Below are 21,410 nucleotides of genomic sequence, written 5' to 3'. Positions count from 1 at the left end.
GAACGCTGTTTTTACACTGAGGGCTAAATCCTCCCCAGCCAGCAATCAGGCTTTTAAAGGAGAGATATTCCCAAAACAAACGCCCAATTTTAAAAGCATAGGATCACCACTAGTTTAAAGGGGGGGTATGGGGTGCTACAACCACTGAAGCTATGCCACAGCTTCCGGCTAAATATACAATATCAAAACAGGGGGGTTGTGGGAGCACTCTAAAGGCTTTAAAGTATATATATATATATATATATATAAGTATAATAAATGCTATTGCATATGTACCCAAATAGGGGTTATTTTGTTACAAAGTTATGATCATAAAATTGATAAGCCACCATACCACGTCAAGGTAAACCCCGAATGGCGGTCCCTAACTTATTTTATATGTGCATTTTAGCATTACCTGTAATCAATGTCCATTGAACGCTGTTTTTACACTGAGGGCTAAATCCTCCCCAGCCAGCAATCGGGGTTTACCTTGACGTGGTATGGTGGCTTATCAATTTTATGATCATAACTTTGTAACAAAATAACCCGTTTTGGGTACATATGCAATAGCATTTATTATACTTATATATATACTTTAAAGCCTTTAGAGTGCTCCCACAACCCCCCTGTTTTGATATTGTATATTTTGCCAGGAGCTGTGGCATAGCTTCAGTGGTTGTAGCACCCCATACCCCCCTTTAAACTAGTGGTGATCCTATGCTTTTAAAATTGGGCGTTTGTTTTGGGAATATCTCTCCTTTAAAAGCCTGATTGCTGGCTGGGGAGGATTTAGCCCTCAGTGAAAAAACAGCGTTCAACGGACATTGATTACAGGTAATGCTAAAATGCACATAAAATATAAAACAAGTTAGGGACCGCCATTCGGGGTTTACCTTGACGTGGTATGGTGGCTTATCAATTTTATGATCATAACTTTGTAACAAAATAACCCCTGTTTTGGGTACATATGCAATAGCATTTATTATACTTATATATATATACTTTAAAGCCTTTAGAGTGCTCCCACAACCCCCCTGTTTTGATATTATATATATATATATATATATATATATATATATATATATATATATATATATATATTCGCAAGGAGGTAATTCTGCATTGACAGTGTTCTCCAGCTGGATAAATACCAGTATAAATAAGGACAGGGAGAGCACACTGGTAAATCTGTCAGTGTTCAGGTATGGGGATGTATCTTATTGGGCTTCTCTGACCTAAGGATGTAATTATCTTTCTATTGACTGAGAGGGTCTGGATGTCCATACAAACACGAGAAGAAAGCTTTATTAAAGGTGCACTAAACTTGTGCCAGTTCCTGCTGTAAAACAAATTGGGTCTCAATAAAGAAGTTGGCATAGCCCACACCACACAAAACAGAAGCTTATTTTATTTAAAAAATGCCCTTTTGCACTGCAAAGTAAATGCATGTGTACATATATATATTTATATATATTTTTATATAGTAATAAAATAATAAAAGGCAGCTGTTAACCACTTGTTATCAGAAGGCTCACAGTGCATATTCTATATTCATTGCACAGCTTTTGGATCCATCTGAAAATGACATGGTCAAAGCCTCATAAATATCAATGGGAAACATTTGCTTAGAAAGCATTCAGCATATGTATGACTGTCACGTATAATCATTTGAAATGTTTTACATACATAACGAATATCAGGCACAAACTATGCAACTTTACCTCTCAGAGAAGAAAACAACAACCTGGGAACTTTAAAAAAAATGTATAATATTTAAGGATGACTATGTTAGAGGTAAGGTCAATGAATATTTAGTATTTATGAAAGCATGGGTAAAAAAAGAGAAATCAAAGTGGGTGCAAGGCTTCTTTGTTACTATAACACAAACGTTTCAGCAGGGTTTGTTGGCTGATGATTGCCTTTACATTTGCCAAATGAAACTAGATGTTATATATAGTAAATACATCTGTTTATTTATTAAATAACTAATTTAATATCGCTTCACTGACACAGAAGAATAGCGCAGTGGTTTGTGATTTGTCTTTATAGTTACAAGGTGATTGCAAGTGTCTCGTGATATCTTCATGGCATTTGGAATGAAAGAATACACAACGTTACAGGGAAACAAGGTTTTAAAAGATAACTTACATTTCCCATAATAAAAGAAAATATAGTGCTAAGCAGCTTCCTATTATACATTCATTTTCAGTTTTATTTGTAAATGTTAATTTGTAAATTGCGATCGAGAGCATTAGTTGTCCCATCCCTGCACTGCTGGTTGCAATTACATTTACCACTGAAACAAGTGCCAGTTTCATCCAGCCAAAACTCTTCGTTCCCTTGCATGTTCTATTATTCCTCTTCTTTTAAGGAGAAGGAATACCATTTTAGACTTGGGGTGCCAAGTGGTTGTATTTACTTACTCGACACCCTGGGCCAGCGCTCCTATCAGCAGAAACTGCACCAGTCCGGGGTTCTTCGAGCGAGCACCACAGAGCCATCCTCTTCCTGCTTCTTTGGTTTTCAAATGCATACGCATGCGCAGTAGAGTTAAATAGCGCCTTTTCCATTTAAGATCGGCTTAACAACTGAAGAAGCAGGAAGAGGATTACTCCATAGTGCTCAATGGAAGAACCCAGGGCCGGTGCAGTTTTCAGGGTGTCAGGTAAGTAAATACAATCACTTGGGGGTGCCTAACTTTTGGCACCCCAAGTGTAAAATGGTATTCCTTCTCCTTTAATATCACAAAACATGTACATCACTATGGCAACATGAGTCTTGGCCTGAAAGAGTGTGGACTACTGGAACATTGTTTAAAGGTAGGTTTATGTTAGGAAAAGCAATACACAGAATAGCATGGAGCTGACAAACACTGCTAATGAACTTTAAAGTAACTGAAAAGATTTAATGAATGAATATTGGAATGTTGCTAGAATAACATTTTCTTTCATTGTGGTCTGGACTTCACCTTTAAAGAGAGAGACACATTAGATATGTTATCACAATTGGTCAGTGTACTTTAAAGATTCTTTCCTGTGCTTTTTTCCCCCTCCCTCCAGCCCATTAATCTGGAAAAGGGTCACAATTACTTTAAAGGTAAACAGTACCTTAAAATTGTTCTGCTGAATTGTGCTTCGTTGCAGGGAATGTTGTATGACACACGAAAGTGACATCAGGCCTTCTGAGCTGCCGGATTGCGGCCCTTTTTATTGCATTCACCAAAGGATGGTCGGAGGTTGTAAGGAGCTTAAATTATTATAAAATACAAGGGGCAATCTGAAAAGCTAAACCTCAAATATCTGTAAAGGGCCAGTAACACCAAAATCTATATACATTTATAGATTATATCTCATTCTTCAACAACTGCAAATTAAATATTTATTGTCAGCAACTGTTCTTGTTCTTAAAGGGATCGTTCACCTTTGACTGAGAGAGTGATATAACTGAGAACATTTGCAATTGGTTGTCATTTTTTATTACTTGTGGTTTTTAAGTATTCTGCTTTTTATTCAGCAGGGCTGAAGTTTTCAACTTCAACAATCTGGTTGCTAGGGCCAAAATTACCCTAGCAACCATGCATTGATAGACTGGAATATAAATAGGAGAGGGCCTGAATAGAAAGAGGAGTAATAAAAAGTAGCAATAACAATAATTGTGTAGCCTTACAGAGAATTTGTTTTTAGATGGGGTAGTGAAAGTTGTAAAGAGTTAGAAAAAGAAGACACGTCTTTCAAAAAGTATAATAAAAATAAATAACGAAGATCAATTGAAAAGTTGCTTGGAAATAGCCATTCTATAACAAACTAAGAGGTAATTTAATGGTGAACCACCCCTTTAATAAGAAATATTTTTCAATCAATAGGCTTGTATTGAGCGATGCCAGACCCCTTCTTTTCACCACTAACATATAAAATCCATGTATTTGAAAAAGCTTAACAGGTACCACCCAGTTTCTTAACCTGGGGTCCCAAATGTTGTTGGGACTACAATTCCCCAATAAAACCCTTCTTTGTTAAAGAATGCAGGGATTTGTAGTGCAACAAAATTTGGGATCACCATTTAGTAACATTTCTCCTACACAGAACGGTTCCTACAGATGCCAGCATGGCTGCTTGTATAGCAATACAATAGTTATTATAAACTATATTAGTGTTGTCACTGTATACAATTTATACAAAGCAGGATATGAAGGCCTTTCAGTAGCTGGTGTTACTAGCCCTTTGACTATACATATCCTTCTCATTGTTTCCAATAGCTAAAAACAAAAGCAAAATAAAAACATTTAACGTGGATTTCCATTATGACAAAGCATAGCCTGGACTACCCAAAAAGGTCCCACAAGTATCATTACACTACATTAGCTTTAAGTGTTTGTGTGGTTACACTTCAGCAGTGTAAGATAATGAATGCACTGTAGATTGTTAAAAACAAAAAAAATAACAGAGTTTACCCGCACCACGGCACAATGCCCATATTATTCTCATTCATCCTTAAGGTTTTGTGCTGTTCTTGGTTAGTAGTGGTTAAGCAAGTGAATAAAGATACCTTCCAGAGAAGAGGTGGTCTATAACTCTTTTGATGGGCAGCGAAAGGTTGAGTTTTAGTCAACAAAGCTTATTGCAAGTATCAACACTTCCCCTCATTCGCCCTTCAGATCACAGAAAGCTGTTTGTGCTGATCATTCTAATTCTGTCATTCCGAGCAGCTCACGATAGCCTAAACATTACACACTATGAGAAAGGCAGAACATCAGCTGATGATAACTAAGCTAGCATAAATCCATGTTGATGGCAACAGTCCTATTCAATTGTTTTTGAATGTCTCTTAGTAGCCTTAAGGCATGGTGCTCCACATTATGAAAGACCCCTTATCCAGAAAACCCCAGGTCCCAAGCATTCTGGATAACAGATCCCAAACCTTTTCTCCTCTATCTGCTTTGCCACAAGCTTGGCTTGTACAGCTTTGAGGATATACTTGTTGATGGAATGGTTCTCTAGGAAAAACATTACACTTTGCTAGCATTAAAAGAATACATCTGGTCATTTAAGAATAGTTATTTGCTGAGAACTGTTCCTCAGTTTAAAAAGCCATCGTGCCCATCAGTTCACGTGTGCCAAATGCCAGGAAAAAAAGCAAAAAATGTAATTTAGTGTTCTAGGCACAAAAAGCAGGAGACAATCAAGAGTCACAAGGCAGCAGTGGAGCAGTTGGCACAAGCTGTGCAAAACTACGTGGTCCTCATTTTGTTGGCAAGTGATTTCTTGTCATTACGCATCCAAGGAACACTTGAACATTCCTGCTTGGAAAAACGGACGGAGAAGCAGCTGTAAAAGGCGATGACTTTGCTAAGGCACTGGCATCACATCGATATTTAAGACACAGTCACAGTACTACTGCTCTGTATAATGTCTTTATGTTTGCCTTCTATCTGGCTTTACATATAGCTGTGTCCTGTGACCGGCAAGTTGGCAAACCTATACCCGTCATGCAGAGGGAACCAAGTCGCTGTAGACAGGCAGGCACAACAGGGTGAGAGCGGTACATCTCAGGAGTATACATAGATCTATAAATAATGCTGGAAGAGGATGTTATCCCCTCACACTGTAGCCCTGAAACAGCAGGCATGAAGAAGCATTGGTGTCTTCTAATAAGTCCGCAGTTGGAAAGGCAATATCATGCAGGGAAAGAGATAACAATACCAAAAAGTACTCAGGTCTCAAAGTACTTGTAGATAGCTGTGACATACATCATAAGACACTGCCAATCTGGTCGTTCAGTACGAACCATTTCGTTAAGGTCCTGCAAAGAATCCAATTCCATTTAGTCAGGAAAATTATAAAATTCAACATCCCTTTACCACTTTTGTCTGATAACTCCCCAAACTCACCAGAGTAGATTTGATTCCAACACTCTCAGCTGCTTGGAAAGCCAAGGTGAAATTTCTTCTCTGCAAAGTAACAGTTGCAAGTGTTAAAACATATGCAAATGTGTTGTTCAAATTCTAACTATTACTTTAAATCAATAAGTGGGAACTTGTTCAGTACAAAAACCTGTGACGCGATCAGATCCATAGCAGACCTTTTAGCTCAACACAAAGCAGACTTTACAAATAGACTATAGATTTCTCTGCTCTGACCCACATCTGACCTAGTTGTAATGTCTGTAGTGTTAATAAGTTCTGTAATAAATATTCCTACCGCACACTCGCCTTTCCTCTCACTGCGTTGGTGGTGCTGGTTTCTCCGTTGACCCCGGCCAGGTCCCTTAGCAACAGCAAACAAGAAACGGATCCGCACACACGCTATTATCAGCAGTTGGGGGGACACCCCTCTTTATTATATCACCTCGTGATCAACGTTTCGGGGGGATAAAACATCCCCCCGAAACGTTGATCACGAGGTGATATAATAAAGAGGGGTGTCCCCCCAACTGCTGATAATAGCGTGTGTGCGGATCCGTTTCTTGTTTGCTGTTGTAGTGTTAATAAGGCCTTAGGCAGGTCATACACAAACCCACTTGCCTCGTATCTGTCCAAATGAAAGTATAGGAAGATGTGATCTACTTAACCTTACATCAGAAATTGCAGAACAAGTGCAAAAAAATGGAATTGAAGGACAGTTTGGGTAATATGCCTCCAAGTTAATCATAAAGGCCCCAATGATCAGGTACTTAAAGGCATACTGTCATCGGAAAACAGGTTCCTCTTTCAAAACGCATCAGTTAATAGTGCTGGTTCAGGAATGAAATTTTACATTAGAGTGAATTATTTGCAGTGTAATTTAGAAACAAAATCTACACCATAAAAATCGTGACAGAATCGCTTTTATGTTGAAACTGGCCATAACAAAACCAGTGGCATAACTAGCCAGGGACAGGTCCAGGTGCAGTGATCGCACCCCCCTTAGTTACGCTACTGAACAAATGTAAACAGGCACGGTCACTAAAACATGAAGCATAGCACTCTAAATGGGCATTATTCTGACCTGCAGTTGAGAAAACAGAATTCAGAAGTACCCACAGGCTAGAGTCCTGCGCGGGTCCATTTTTTGGGACCCGTACCCGACCTGTACCCACAACCTGCAATCCGCAACCCGGACCTGCATTCTTACCCGCTTGGAACCGCTACCCGATCCTACCAGCAAGTACCTTATCCGCAACCCATCAAGAATAAGGTGCTGTCATTGTAAACCGGAAGTGACCTCATCGGAAGTAGCCGTGACCAGAAAAAAGAAGTAAATATCACTATTGAGAAGACCCGCGGCCCGACACGCGACTCGCAGAACGCGTCTTTATCCGCACCTGGAATTTCTACCCACAACCCGCAGGTTTTTGGATACCCAACCCTCTGCAGGACTCTACCACAGGCAGTGTTTTACCAATGAATTATTTTGTAGGTAAACATGGTTGCTTTGTGTGCATGGACATTTTTTCTTCCATGCACAAAGTATGTAAAAACAAAGAAACAGCAGTGAGACCACATAGGCAAGTACCACTGCCAACTGTAAGAAGTAACAATAGCTAAAGGTGTGTCAGCAGAAAGGAAGCAAAGTGCTCATTGTGTTGTTACCTTGTCCTGGTTGGTCAGCTCTTGGTATGGAATGTGTGCTGGAAGGTAGGTGTGCAGCAATGCGCAAAATGCTAGCCCATCATTCCAACTGCTGCTGAAATTTGTAATGTCAATATTCTAATAAAGAAAAAATAGACAGTTAAATGAATACTTATGAGAGAAAATGTACAATATTCTAAATCAAAGACAGATGTTTATCTCAAACTGTGCAAATTAAACAGTGCTCAGTTTCTGTGCCAATTTATTGGTAGTCGAGAAGTGTCCTATGAGCTAGGACAGTTAGGGAAAAATTAGAAATATTTTTTAGTGTATGGTGTGGTATGATTTTTACCTTTTTCAGCAATTAACAGGAACTTATGTCTCCAATATAGACATGGGATCGGTTATCTGGAAACCCGCTATCCAGAACGTTCTGAATTATGGAAAGACCATCTCCCATAGACTCCATTATAATCAAATAATACAAATTTTTACAAATGACTTCCTTTTTCTCTATAATAATAAAACAGTACCTTGTAATTGATCTAAACTAAGATACAGTAGAACCCCCATTTTTCATCCCCTGATTTTAAGTTTTCCCTCATTTTACATTGTTGTTTTGTGGTCCCACCTATATATTGTGCACAATACATTTTCCTGATTTTACATTTTCCTGGATTTTACATGATTTTTTTCTGGTGCCCTGAAAAATGTAAAATGGGGGTTCTACTGTATAATTAATTCTTATTGGAAGCAAAACCAGCCTATTGGGTTTATTTAAATCATTTAGTCTTAAGGTGTGAAGACCTAAATTTCCGAATTACCGTGCATTCTGGATAATAGGTCCCATACCTGTACTTATAAAATCCCAGCAACATTCATACTGTATAAAGAAGATTTGACTATGTTTGCTGACATTTTGCTGATATTGCAAACAATAGTACATACAACAGATGTCTGTGTATATTTCACTTTCAGATGTGATTTGTTACCAATAAAACAGGAATCTTCATTTTAGCATTAAACCAGTAAATGGAAAAGGTGAAGACTATCTCTAATGTCTGTAGAAATGACTATACATGACAATCAGAACCAAATATCCCTGAATTTGAAACAGGAAATGCCCTCCCACTGTCCCTCTCCGCTCTCTGTCCAACCTCCCCTCCACCCACGGGTCAAATTCATTTCTGGGAAGAAACTAAAATAATAGCAATAATAATAAAGAATTCATTTCCTGTCCCTTGTACGTGCAGACACACACACACATATACACATACAGAAAGGTTCTCCCAGTTAGGAGCTCACAACTAAAATCCCATATCTCTCTGGATGAAGTGAGCACATTGTATAAAAAGGTGCTCCTTCTGCAGAAAAACAAAAGCTGGCAAATAAAAGCAAGACGAGGAATACAATCCTCAGCTTGTCATTGCAGCAGCCGTCAAATACATATGGAATTATACATCGACTTTAAAAATGGGTGTTTATCTTCACTGAATTAACTGTATTGGACACTGCTCCTACGAAGGTTAATTGCAAGTGAAAACTTAGTTTATACTGAAATTAACTGTTTCAGCTTTTTGTAGGTGTTGGTTTCTGTCTCACTTCTCATTTTCAGGGCTTTGCAGACAAGGCAACACTGTTCTGTACTAAACACCACCAACACTTGTGGGAGTCGCACCTGCCACCAATTTCCCGCAAGTTTCATTAGTCACAGAGAATTTATGTCTCCAGAGCTCTCTTTATGGGGTGGGGGTCCAAGCAGAGGCGACAACCAAAGGTCTCACTGATGAGTAGCAGAGGGAATGTAAAGAATCTCCACTTGTGCCCAACAGATTCATTTCAGGACTGTTCAGCCTTCAGCTACAACTCCCATATTCACCATCAGCCAAAAAAAAATATTTCAAAGGATACTGTCGCAGGAAGACATGCTTTTTTTTTTATATTTCGTTTTGAAATTTGGCATGGGGCTAGACATATTGTCAGTTTCCCAGATGCCCTTAGGTCATGTGACTTGTGCTCTGAAAAACTTCAGTCACTCTTTACTCATACACTGCAAGTTGGTGTGATCACCCTCCCCAACAGCAGCCTATCAACAGAACAATGATAGTAATTAGGAGTGCTCTACACTCATTAAAACCTATGTAGGTTTCAGGTGCTAAACTGGAAGACCCTCGCTTGCTTTTTGGGTCAACTGATACATCCAAAGAAATATATGGGCTAAATAAATCACTACAGATTTTGCATCAATTCAAGTGTGCTACTGGATTTCCTTCTTTGGATGTATAAACAGAACAATGCGCAGCTAACCAGACAGCAGCTACCTGACACCTCTGCTGAAGGATTTGTTTGCTTTGCTAAAAGTGCTCCCTAGTGATACACATGACAATAACACCACGGCCTAGGTTGTGGTTAAATGCAATAGGAAGGAGAGAAACAATAGTGGTCTAAAAGCACTTTCACCCTGAAGTGCCGGTTCCTTCTCAAAGCTCAGGATCAGGCAAAATGCACTGAGATGGCTGCCTCCGCACCAATATTACAGCTAAAACAAAAATACATTTGTTGGTTCAAAAATACAATTTTAATGACAGAGGAAATTATTTGCAATGTAAACAGTGTAATTTAGAAATAAAAAGTAAAGCATAAAAATCGTGACAGAATCCCTTTAAAGGAAAACTATACCCCCAAAACAATGTAGGTCTCTATAAAAATATATTGTATAAACAGCTCATATGTAAGACCCTGTTTCATGTAAATAAACCATTATCATAATAATATACTTTTTTAGTAGTATGTGCCATTGGGTAATCATAAATAGAAAATTGCCATTTTAAAGGATTGTAGAATTCACTGTGCACACAAACAATGTAAGGTCACATCAGCCAATAACAGACAGAGTTCTGTCTTTTGTTTCCTCGCTTCTTCCTGTTACAGTTAGAGTTGTAGTTTTTCTGGTCAGGTGATCTCTGAGGCAGCACAGAGAATATTTACTTAAATATATATACCAGTTTGGTAAATGTCTTTGAATATGTCACTTAATATGATATAAACTATCTGTTGCTTAGGTATTCATTTTGGAGGTCTAGTTTTCCTTTAAAGGGATCCTGTCATCGGAAAACACATCAGTTAATAGTGCTACTCCAGCAGAATTCTGCACTGAAATCCATTTCTCATAAGAACAGATTTTTTCATATTCAATTTTGAAATCTGACATGGGGCTAGACATTTTGTCAATTTCCCAGCTGCCCCATGTCATGTGACTTGTGCCTGCACTTTAGGAGAGAAATGCTTTCTGGCAGGCTGCTGTTTTTCCTTCTCAATTTAACTGAATGTGTCTCAGTGAGACATGGGTTTTTACTATTGAGTGTTCTTCTTGGATCTACCAGGCAGCTGTTATCTTGTGTTAGGGAGCTGCTATCTGGTTACCTTCCCATTGTTCTTTTGTTTGGCTGCTGGGGGGGAAAAGGGAGGGGGAAGATATCACTCCAACTTGCAGTACAGCAGTAAAGAGTGATTGAAGTTTATCAGAGCACAAGTCACATGACTTGGGGCAGCTGGGAAATTGACAATATGTCTAGCCCCATGTCAGATTTCAAAATGGAATATAAAAAAATCTGTTTTAAGAAATGGATTTCAGTGCAGAATTCTGCTGGAGTAGCACTATTAACCGATTCATTTTGAAAAAAAAAAAAAACATTTTCCCACGACAGTATCCCTTTAAAGGAGAAGGAAAGCTACGGAGGCATTTTATTGCCAATAGATTAGCTGCAATAGTGCAAGCTAGAATGCTATATTTATTCTGTAGAATGTTTTACCATACCTGAGTAAAAAGCTCTAGAAACTCTCTGTTTGGTTAGGATAGGAGCTGCAGTATTAACATGGTGTGACATCACTTCCTGCCTGAGTCTCTCGCTACTCTGGGCTCAGATTACAGCAGAGAAGGGAGGGGGCGGGGGAAGAGGAGCAAACTGAGCATGCTCTTGCCCAGGGCAATCAGGTTTAAGCTGAAGGCAGGAAGTCTGATACAGAAGCCTATGTGTACACAATAGAAGGAAAGAAATGCAGTGTTTCTTTTGACAGGGGACTCAGAGCAGCACTACTTTGGGGGTTTACTGGTATATTTAGATGGACCTTTCTGATAAGGCTTACTTAGTTTTAACCTTTCCTTCTCCTTTAACAATTCTGATTATAAAAATAAAACTGATAAAAATGTAACCTTTTTTAAATACTTGGAGAGCAGGAGGAGTTTGCACAACATATTCTCCTGTATACTAGTAAACAGCCATTCCACAGCTCAGATCTTGTACTAAACCTACTTTCTGTTTTAATCTTAAAAAATCAATTTTTGTTTTTCTAGAGATTAACAATGCAAAGAGGGGAAACTTTTCTTTTGCATTAGTTCTCCTTCAACTACTCTTCTTGTTACAACCTCATTTTAAGTTTTACAGTTTTTCTCGTAAAACTATTCAGGCTTTCATTGTCGCACGTCACATGTGCCATTAAATTTCTACTAGTTTATTATAAACATGACTGTTCAAAGGTGATGTAATTAAAAATGGCATTTCTCTGGCATATACTTTTAGTCACATTATAAATGCAGTCTAACATTTGCTTCTTCATTATGCCTTCCAGTCACGAGCTCTCCCTTGTACAAAACCAAAACTCATTAGAACATGTTCAAGGGAAACTGAAAAATACATATTAAATCTGAACAAAATTATCCCTGTGAGGCCACAACCAAATTTTTTTTATTCTTTGCTTTAAGGGAAAATAGGTCACTTTATATAGAATGTATTCTCATTTCTGCCTTGATAACAGCAAAGCCCAGAAAATATGGACATAGTAAATGCTGAACACACTTCTGGCAAGCAGCTGAACACACAGGAAATCACGTAATGGACCTCAGTCTCAGATCTTATCTCATGTTCTCCCGACTGATCTAGTTCAGGATCTGAGACTGCAGACACAAAATTCCCCCATTTAGTTTCAGTTTTTGAGTGATTTAATAGATAAGGTTTAATGGAAGATTCTTTGTTGGGACTCTCTTTACCTAATGATACATCTTGAAAACTTGCTTTTAGCTTGACCACTCAAAATAAATATTAAAGTGCTTACAAATACATGGATATGAATAAAGGGTAAATTGACTAAGATGACCAGTAGTTTATTAAAATTAGTATCTGCTAATTCTTTTTCAGAGATGAACAGATGGTGATCCAGGTATCCCAGTAACAGTCATCCATCCGTTCCCAGAAGAGAAAAGTGCTGCTTAATAACCCAGGTCCTAATTAACCAGCCAGACTATTAGCATACTCCTGACAAGGTACAAAGCAACATTCAAACAATAACTCCTTAAGTGCCAAAAGCACCAATCCACACAGGGTAGATTTCCACAATTGTCTAACTCTTCACATGGTATGTCCCAAATGCTCACCAGATATCCTTCGGTCTTCTTCTGACACCATTTCAGCAAAGCATTGCGTTTGGAGCCCCCATATTCACGGGCCAAGGCAGCCAAAGGGTCCTTCCTTTCCTCCCTGCAGGGTACAATGTATATCATCTTACATATAAATGTATATATAAATATATATATATCAGATGGCACCCATCCAAGTTTGGATATTATCACATTTACAAGCTTATAGTGGTACAATAGGCTAAAAACAACTTTCATATTACTTAAATGGTCTTCACTTGGCACATGGTAATTTTATGCCCTAAAAATGTCCATGGGCATAAAATGACTTTAATTCATGCATATATATCTGGACGGTCCTGTGAGCATTAGTAGATTAGTGAATGTATATGGGGTGGTAACTATTTTTAATATATATTTAGAAATCTGAAGCCTGTGGGGAGTTACCAATTAGTAACAGTCACAGGAATCTGGTTAAACATTGTTTTGCTGAACTTCAATCAATATCTCATTTTGGTAGTAGGGGTAAAGACAGAATTTTTAAGATGTGTCTGTCACTTAAGCATTGATTAATAGGTACTCCCCTTCTAAGCCCTATTACTTTCAATGCACGTCATGTGAAAAGAAGAAAATCTGTATGCAAATGTTTTCCTGTACCTGATGCGGCTACGGGCAGTGGGTGTTACAGATGCAGTGGGGGAGGATGAAGACAGAGAAAGCTGGGGAGAGGGTGAAGTCATCACCATCAATGAAGAGGCAGAGCCTCCATCTGACACTGTGATGTCACGTTTCAGCTCCTCACTACTACGCCGTGATACTAAGAGGAAGCAAAAACAAATACTACTAATAAAAACATAGTTGCATGCATTGACAGGCTTTTGTGTGAAAGGAGCAGCCATGTTTGGCTCCAAGTATATATTCTTCATCACAAACTAGAAATAGACCTACTTCAATAGCAAAATAAGTTTACACAATTAGAAAAAAAAAAAAGTTTATTCATAAAAAAAGTGTTCAGTTTGATCTTCTCTGCACATTACATATTATCCAAAGAGAGGAGAGCCAAACACGAACAGGATGTGGAAAGGAAGCTGTGTGGAAGTTCAGGTCAGACACTTCCTCTCTGAAAAAGTACTGTGTCTATTTTGAGGTAAGGAAGTAAACTTGTTTGATTCAAACATAAAAAAGTCAATGACTTTAATGTAAGAACACTGAAAACCTAACATCATCATTAGCTATTGCTGATAAAAGGTTTGGTCCTTACCTGAAATAGATATGGCATTATCTATTGCTGGGACACGGGGCAATGAGGCTGTACTTCTGCTGCTGGATGAACTTCTCAGCAAATGTTCTGCAAAATTTTAAGCAACAGCTCAGAAATTAGGCAGAAAGGTTTTTATCAGCCCTGAACAAGGGCAAGGGAGCTACTAGAGTTGGAAAAACCTATCTCAAACACCACATTTTAAAGGAAACAGCAGGTGTTAAGACAGCTCACTTAAAGGGATACTGTCATCGGAAAACAAGTTTTTTTCAAAACACATCAGTTAATAGTGCTACTGTTGGAGCAGCACTATTAACTGATTCATTTTGAAAAATCTTTTTTTTCCCATGACAGTATCCCTTTAAGAAAGATAAACACCTATCAGAAAAAGTAGTCATAGGAGGAAATAACATTATCAACTTTCGAATACAGTATTCGTAGCAAACTAAAGCTTACCCTATAAAGGGTGATGGTCTGCTATATAGGTAACCAAGCCAAACAAGAGTGCAATTACTTGTAAAGCTGATATTAAAGAATCAGGATTCGTGGCTGTTGCTACTACGATACTACAGCTCATGATTAACCTATAGGTTAGGTGGATTAGAGTGGGATTCAGCCAGTATATGGCTGTACATTTTTCCTGTTATTTAATTGGTGGCTCCTCCTCACCTGACTTTTTAATGTAAAGTCCCAGAATTGTTTCTGGATCCATAAGTTAGCGGTTTATTGATGAAACTAACAGCCTTATTAATCGACCCATAAATGCACGAATGATAAATAAACGAGTAACTAACTACACCCCTCTAATTCATAAATAGGTAAAATAAAAAAAAAAACTAATAAGGCTAACCAAAGCCACAGTTATACTCGTGATCACCAACTACACCTGAGTGGAGCTTATTAACTGGGACAATGAGGGATATTTATTCATACATAAAGAAGGATCTTTAACTTACCGAAAAATCTTTTTCTAAATGGCCCGGACTGTCAGACGCTGTGGGGTTAAGTATCCACCTCCGGAGGCAGGACAGAAGAAACATTGCCATTGTCTGACTGGATCCTGAGTGGTTGTCCCGTCAGTTCCTGTGACCAATGGAAAATGGCATTCCTTATTGCTCTGATCTCCAGAGCATTGATTGGTAACTTGGCTTCCTCCAGAGACCAGACTCCTTGGCAATTGCGTGGAGGGCAAGTGGCCCCCCAGCCTGTTAGACTGGCATCTGTCGTAAGTACTGTCCATTGGTGTAGGGTCCATGTTTTCCCTGAGGCAAGGTTGGGCGTCAATTTCCACCATTTCAATCATCGGCTGATGGCCTTGGTGACTGGAATTTGTTGTGACAGGTTGAAGTGATCCTTGTTCCAGTGACGCAAGAAGTTATTTTGAAAAATTCTCATGTGGAATTTTCCGAAGGGCAGGGCCTCCAATTCCGCTACCATGTAGCCCAATAATCGAAGGCAAAGTTCTGCGGACACTGTGGTCTGGAGGCGAACATGGTGAGCTGTGAGTGAAATCGTCTGGATTTTCTCTGATGTCAGTGAGATCGTCTGTAGGGAGGAGTCGAATCACATTCCTAGGAACTGGATCCTCTGTGACGGTGTGAGCTGGCTCTTTTTGTGGTTTATGAGCCAGCCATGTTGTTGGAGTGCGGTGACGCAAATCTGAGTTTCTCGGAGACTCTGTTCGTAGGATGTCGACCTGATCGGGAGGTCGCCGAAGTATGGGGAGAGTGTGATTCCTTGGCGTCTGAGGTATGCAATCAGAGGACTGAGAATCTTTGTGAATACCCTAGGGGCTCTGAGGGCCAAAGGGAAGAGCTCTGAACGGATAGTGTCTCTCGAGAATCGTGAACCTCAAGTACTTTTGGGATATCTTCCTGATGTGAACATGCAAGTACGCATCTTGTAGGTCCACCTTTGTCATGTAACATTGGTCTATCATAGACATCAGTACTGAACGAATTGATTCCATGCGAAATTTTTGTTTGGCGACAAACAGATTTAGAGGTTTCTAATTGAGTATCGGCCTGATTTTTTGTTACTAAAAACAAATTTGAGCAGAAGCCCTTGTAGCGCTCTTGTACAGGCACTGTGGTAATTACCTTGTTGTGTAGTAGTTCGTTGACTATGTTGACGAGAGCTTGTAATTTGATGGGATTTTTTGGCATGGAAGAACGTTTGAATGTGCTGGGGGGGGGGGTAGAGTGTCGAAAGGGATTCTGTAACCATCGCTGATGATAGAGAGAACCCAATTGTCCTGTATGGGTGTCTGCCAAACTGGAAGGAAGTCGTGAAGTCGGCTACCTACCCCTCCCGACCTGCACTGTCAGGTGGAAGTGGTCTTGGGGGGACCTGGCTTCCTATTTTGTTTTGACCCAAGAGGGTCTGCCCTTCTTGGGGTCTGCATTTGTTTGCGAAGGCCTAAAAGCGAAAGGAATGATTCTCCGGAGGTGGATACTTAACCCCATTGCGTCTGCACTGACAGGAAGGGCCGGTCTAGAGAAATATCCCTTATTGTCCCTTTAAAGTGGTTGTTCACCTTCCAACACTTTTTTTCAGTTCAGTTGCTTTCAGATAGTTCACCAGAAATAAAGACTTTTTTCCAACCACTATCTATTTTCTATATGTGACTGCGTTTCTAATACTGAAGTGTAAAACTGTTACTGTTCTAAATTAATTCATTTAGTTGATACATTTCTTATCATTGTCCCTACTGATATATCTATATATGTATGTATGTATGTATGTATGTATGTATGTATGTATGTATGTATGTATGTATGTATGTATGTATATATATATATATATATATATATATATATATATATATATATATATATATATATATATATATATACACATACTAAAGAATGGGCTGGCATCTGTTCAATAATGTAGTAGTCAGAATAATTAGTAAGACAATTAGTAAAGGCCATATACTCCCAGTCACGTTTTATAATTAATAAAATATATGCTTTTCCATAGAAACCAGTGAAGCTAGCAGAATGCTTCACTTACTAGCCTTGCAACATGGGGTGTCATCTTCTGATGTGCAGGAAGAAATCTTTTGCGTTTCATAGAAATTAAGAAATTACACAACCACCGATCCTTTGAAAATTTGAATGAAAATTTAAGTTTAATAGACATAACTTTCACTCTCCACTTGAGTGTAATTCTTTAATTTCTGCTGACCAATAGCAGGGAGAGTACAATGTGCACGTCCTATGCCTGAATAAAAGATGCTGCATTACTGTGAAATGCTGGGAGACACACATATGCTATGTGGTGCTGTATACAAGGACCAGTACAGAAATGTGTAAACACAAGGTAGAGCATTTCTAGCCTAATTCATTGTCAAGCTTTATATCTCATTTAAGCATTCCATCATCAATAAACAAATTTTTGACAAAAATTTGACAAATGCATTTGGGGTTTCCTACCTGTGTTATTTGCTGGCTAACAAGCAGCAGCAATTACATATATGTAACATGTAATACTACACAGATAACCAGTCATTAACTTATCAAGGTTTACAGAATCTTCCAATTTTATATACCGACCCTGAACTGGAATCTCAGCATAGCTTGGTCTCTTCTCTGATAAGCCTGGTAAGGATTTTGCTGCAGATATAGGTCCACTTATAGAATGTCTCTGCAGAAAGAGAAAGTGATTGAATGATATAATTAAACCAAAAGTTGCTAAATACAACGTATAGCAATAAGACAGCACAAACATACATGCATGAAAATGCATACATGCTCTAGCAAACAGACTTTAAGTGTTAATTTCAGTAAAATCTGAAATCGGTTGGTACCTGCATTGGAGAAACAGCAGCAGCTGGAGGTGTTTTCATCGGACTTGGGCTGAGAGGTGTCCTGGAAATAGGTGTTGCTGCAGTTGCCGTTGCCGCTGCCACTGCCACTGCAGTAGTTGGAATTGGAACTGACGTGAAAAGTAAAGAATTAACATAAAACCACAAAACTTCGATTTGTTGAATGGCTACTAAATAGGCTACCAAAACCTTTATGTTAACACATATTTACCTTGGGAGGATGCATTATCAAAGGATTTAATCAGGGTTTTCACAGTGGGCGTGGGCTCTGATGATGCAGATGATCTACGGGTCAAACCCATTCCCTGTCTTAGTGCTGCTAAGTCCCTTTCCACAGCATTCATGTAGTTAAAGACACGGCCGCGTTCCTCTTCCTGTCTTTAGAGGCAGTAGAAATAAATACACATAAAATAAACTCTTCTCGCTGTAGTAGACACCCTTTTTTTATTTCAATGCAGTACATACTTGCGTGATGTTGAATTTTCCATCTCTTTTGCAAGCTTCTCATTCCTGTCTATTGTATCCTGGAGTTGCCTCTTCAGTTCCCCAATCTCCTCCTGTGCTTCAGATTTGATATCATTGGCAATCACAACAGCTGTCTGCAAGTCAGCCTGGAACTGGCGCCATTCTGCAGATTCCTCCTGTTATGAATAACAGCGAGAAAAAGATTTTTTTTTTTCAAAAACACACCTGTGAAGGATTTTAGTGATATACATTACGTAAGCTGATTATACATCAATGTGTTTTTGGTTATTACAACTTTGTTGCCTGCCCTTTTGCAGGGGCACCCTTAGGGTAGGGACACACTGGGCGATTTGGGGAGATTTAGTCGCCTGGCGACTAATCGCTGCGACTTTCCACGACCAATCTTCCCCGAATGCCTCCCCTCGCTCTGCGCCTGGCTAAAATGAAAAATCGCCTGCGCTAATCACACGCGGCGATTCGTTTTCCGAAGTCGCCCGAAGTTTCCTCGTGAGGCAACTTCGGGCGACTTCGGAAAACGAATCGCCGTGTGTGATTAGCGCCGGCGACTTTTCATTTTATCCAGGCGCAGAGTGAGGGGAGGCATTCCGGAAGAAAAGTCGCTGCGATTAGTCGCCAGGCGACTAAATCTCCCCAAATCGCCCAGTGTGTCCCTACCCTAAGGAGGCAGTCTGGAGAGACTGTCCTGCAGTCCTATAAGATAACAATCGGTCTATCCAGACAAATAATACAATCTGATTAGATCCACTTGTTCATAACCCATCTGACCCATGTACCACATCACTTTCTGTATAGCTTGTCTTGTGAAAATAATGAACTGTTAAAAACACAAAAGGCCCACAATATTTTTTACAATATTAATTTTGTTGAATATTTCCATATTTCTACTGCCATGGTACTCAGAGTAATAATCACAGAGGTGTCACAGAAAATGGACACCGAGGAGCTATTGCTGTGTTCTTACCCGCAGTTTCCGGTTTAGTATTTTGATCTCACGCTCCATGTCGTGTTTTTGGTCCTGAAGCTTCTTAACTGCATCTGATTAGAAACGACTGAACAGTCAGAAGGAAAAGCACTGGACCCCAAAAAGATTTTGAAAACATTTTAAACATCTAGAACACATAAAAATGACCTTTATGATTTCTAGAAATTGTAACTTTATATAATTTCAGATTTTCTGATAAGATCTGTGTGGACCTTGCAAAAGATACAAAAAAAAGTCAGATTCCCAACCATACTCCATAAGAGACGTTCCCCCTAAAATGCTCTGCCACAACTCCACCTCCAGGGAAGATTTATTGCTGTCAAGGTCAAGAGTGCTAGAACTTCAGCTTCATTGTTTCAGTCAGGAAAACAGAAAAACAGAGAAGGATGAAGGACTCCAGCACGTACAGCACAGGATACCACCTCTAGGCAGTGTCACAAAACTACTTGACTGCTCTGTAGTTAAGAAACTATGTAATTATAATGCTTTAGCAGGGGGAAATACATTTCCTACTCTTCTCTCAGAGCTGGAAATAATTGCAGCTACTAAAATGAACGTTGCTTAATTTTGCATAATGAGAAGAAGGTGTCATACTAAATATCTTGGGAGTAAACAATGCTCAATGGTAACATGCTTCAGAACATACGTATATGTAAGATAGCTGTAGTAAAACACTCCCAAATTACCAACTACAAAAACTCTCCCTTTCATAAATGTCACTTTGTCTAAGATAACAAATGTTGCAAACTTGACATTAAAATGGGCAAACAAATGTGTAAGACAATAATGCATCTCTGAATTGATTCACTCTTTTTCCAATAATGAGGTGCAGTACACAGAATTATGAAGTAAACCACTGACATTCAGTGAAGAAACTGCCTTTGTCACAATGCCCTCTGCTGGCCCAGTACTGTATGAAACTTACTTTCAAGGTCTGAAATGATCAAGTTATCGTGAAGCTTTACAGCTCTATGCTGTTCAACTTCATCCTCCAGCTCAAATATTGTCTCCTTCATGTCGCTGAGTTCTGTTTCTTTCTCTTCCAGTTCATGTCGCACTTTCTCTAGTGTCAAAGTCAATTCTGACACCTGCTTTTGGGCCTCTTCCCTGAAGGCTCTATACTCATCCTCCAGCTATTAAGGATAAAAAAAAGTGTGATGCATGCATAAAAACAATAAATAAAAAGAGAGTGTTGACTATGTCAAAGCAAAGGGTTTTGCTTTGGAGCTTGCATGAGGCTAAAATTTAAGAAAAGAATGCTTTTGCTACCTTTGAACTCGAAATCTGAATTTAAAAAAAGTTTTTTGTGGTGCTTAAACCATGGCAGACCATCTGTACACAAAAGTCACAATCATAGGAGGGTGCACGCATTTAAATTGCAAAATAGCCCAAGGCTTGTTTATTAGCCATAGACATCACAAGAATTGTAAGCATTGTCACAATACGTGTTATATCCGTGGTTAATAAACCGGCTATGACCCATTTTGCAATTTAAGTGTGTGCACCGTTCTATAATCCTGAATTTCGCTCTAATTTAAAGGAACAATAACATCAAAAAATGTGTTTAAAAGTGTTTAAATAATTAAACTTTATAAGGTACTGTTGCCCTGAACTGGTACAACTGGTGGGTTTGCTTCAGAAACACTACTATAGTTTATATAGACAAGCTGCTGTGTTGCCATGGGACAGCCATTCAAAACAGGTTACATAGTAATAATAATGCACTCTGTATAATCCCTTTGTATTCTATTACAGAGTATATCTTTCATTTGCCAAGTAGCCTGTGTCTTTTCTCCTTAGCTTGAATGGCTGCCCCCATGGCTACACAGCAGCCTATTTACTTAAACTATAGTTGTCTTTCTAAAGCAAATATGTAATTTTTAGCAATGATTAGCAACAGTACATTCTTTTTTA

The 21,410-nt window shown here is 38.9% G+C and overlaps 1 protein-coding gene across 3 annotated transcripts in view; it reads right to left on the bottom strand.

Annotated features, from left to right (window-relative positions):
• Positions 1 to 1,372: 1,372 nt before the first annotated feature.
• Positions 1,373 to 21,410, bottom strand: part of specc1l.L (sperm antigen with calponin homology and coiled-coil domains 1-like L homeolog) — a 33,332-nt gene continuing 13,294 nt past the window's right edge. For all 3 annotated transcript variants that reach the window (XM_041566610.1, XM_041566605.1, XM_018261804.2), the window contains 12 exons: positions 20,422 to 20,629; positions 19,476 to 19,549; positions 18,494 to 18,669; positions 18,240 to 18,406; positions 18,011 to 18,138; positions 17,757 to 17,847; positions 14,203 to 14,289; positions 13,599 to 13,758; positions 12,960 to 13,062; positions 7,550 to 7,666; positions 5,870 to 5,929; positions 1,373 to 5,781 (listed from right to left, as the gene is read on the bottom strand). In XM_041566610.1, coding sequence (XP_041422544.1) covers positions 5,692 to 5,781; positions 5,870 to 5,929; positions 7,550 to 7,666; positions 12,960 to 13,062; positions 13,599 to 13,758; positions 14,203 to 14,289; positions 17,757 to 17,847; positions 18,011 to 18,138; positions 18,240 to 18,406; positions 18,494 to 18,669; positions 19,476 to 19,549; positions 20,422 to 20,629 — 1,461 coding nt within the window. In that variant the 3' untranslated portion in view covers positions 1,373 to 5,691. The remainder of the gene's footprint in view (positions 5,782 to 5,869; positions 5,930 to 7,549; positions 7,667 to 12,959; positions 13,063 to 13,598; positions 13,759 to 14,202; positions 14,290 to 17,756; positions 17,848 to 18,010; positions 18,139 to 18,239; positions 18,407 to 18,493; positions 18,670 to 19,475; positions 19,550 to 20,421; positions 20,630 to 21,410) is intronic.

This window comes from Xenopus laevis, chromosome 1L (assembly GCF_017654675.1).
Source record: "Xenopus laevis strain J_2021 chromosome 1L, Xenopus_laevis_v10.1, whole genome shotgun sequence".
In the NCBI taxonomy this organism is placed as follows: Eukaryota; Metazoa; Chordata; class Amphibia; order Anura; family Pipidae; genus Xenopus; species Xenopus laevis.
This window is presented reverse-complemented; position numbering and strand designations above follow the sequence as displayed.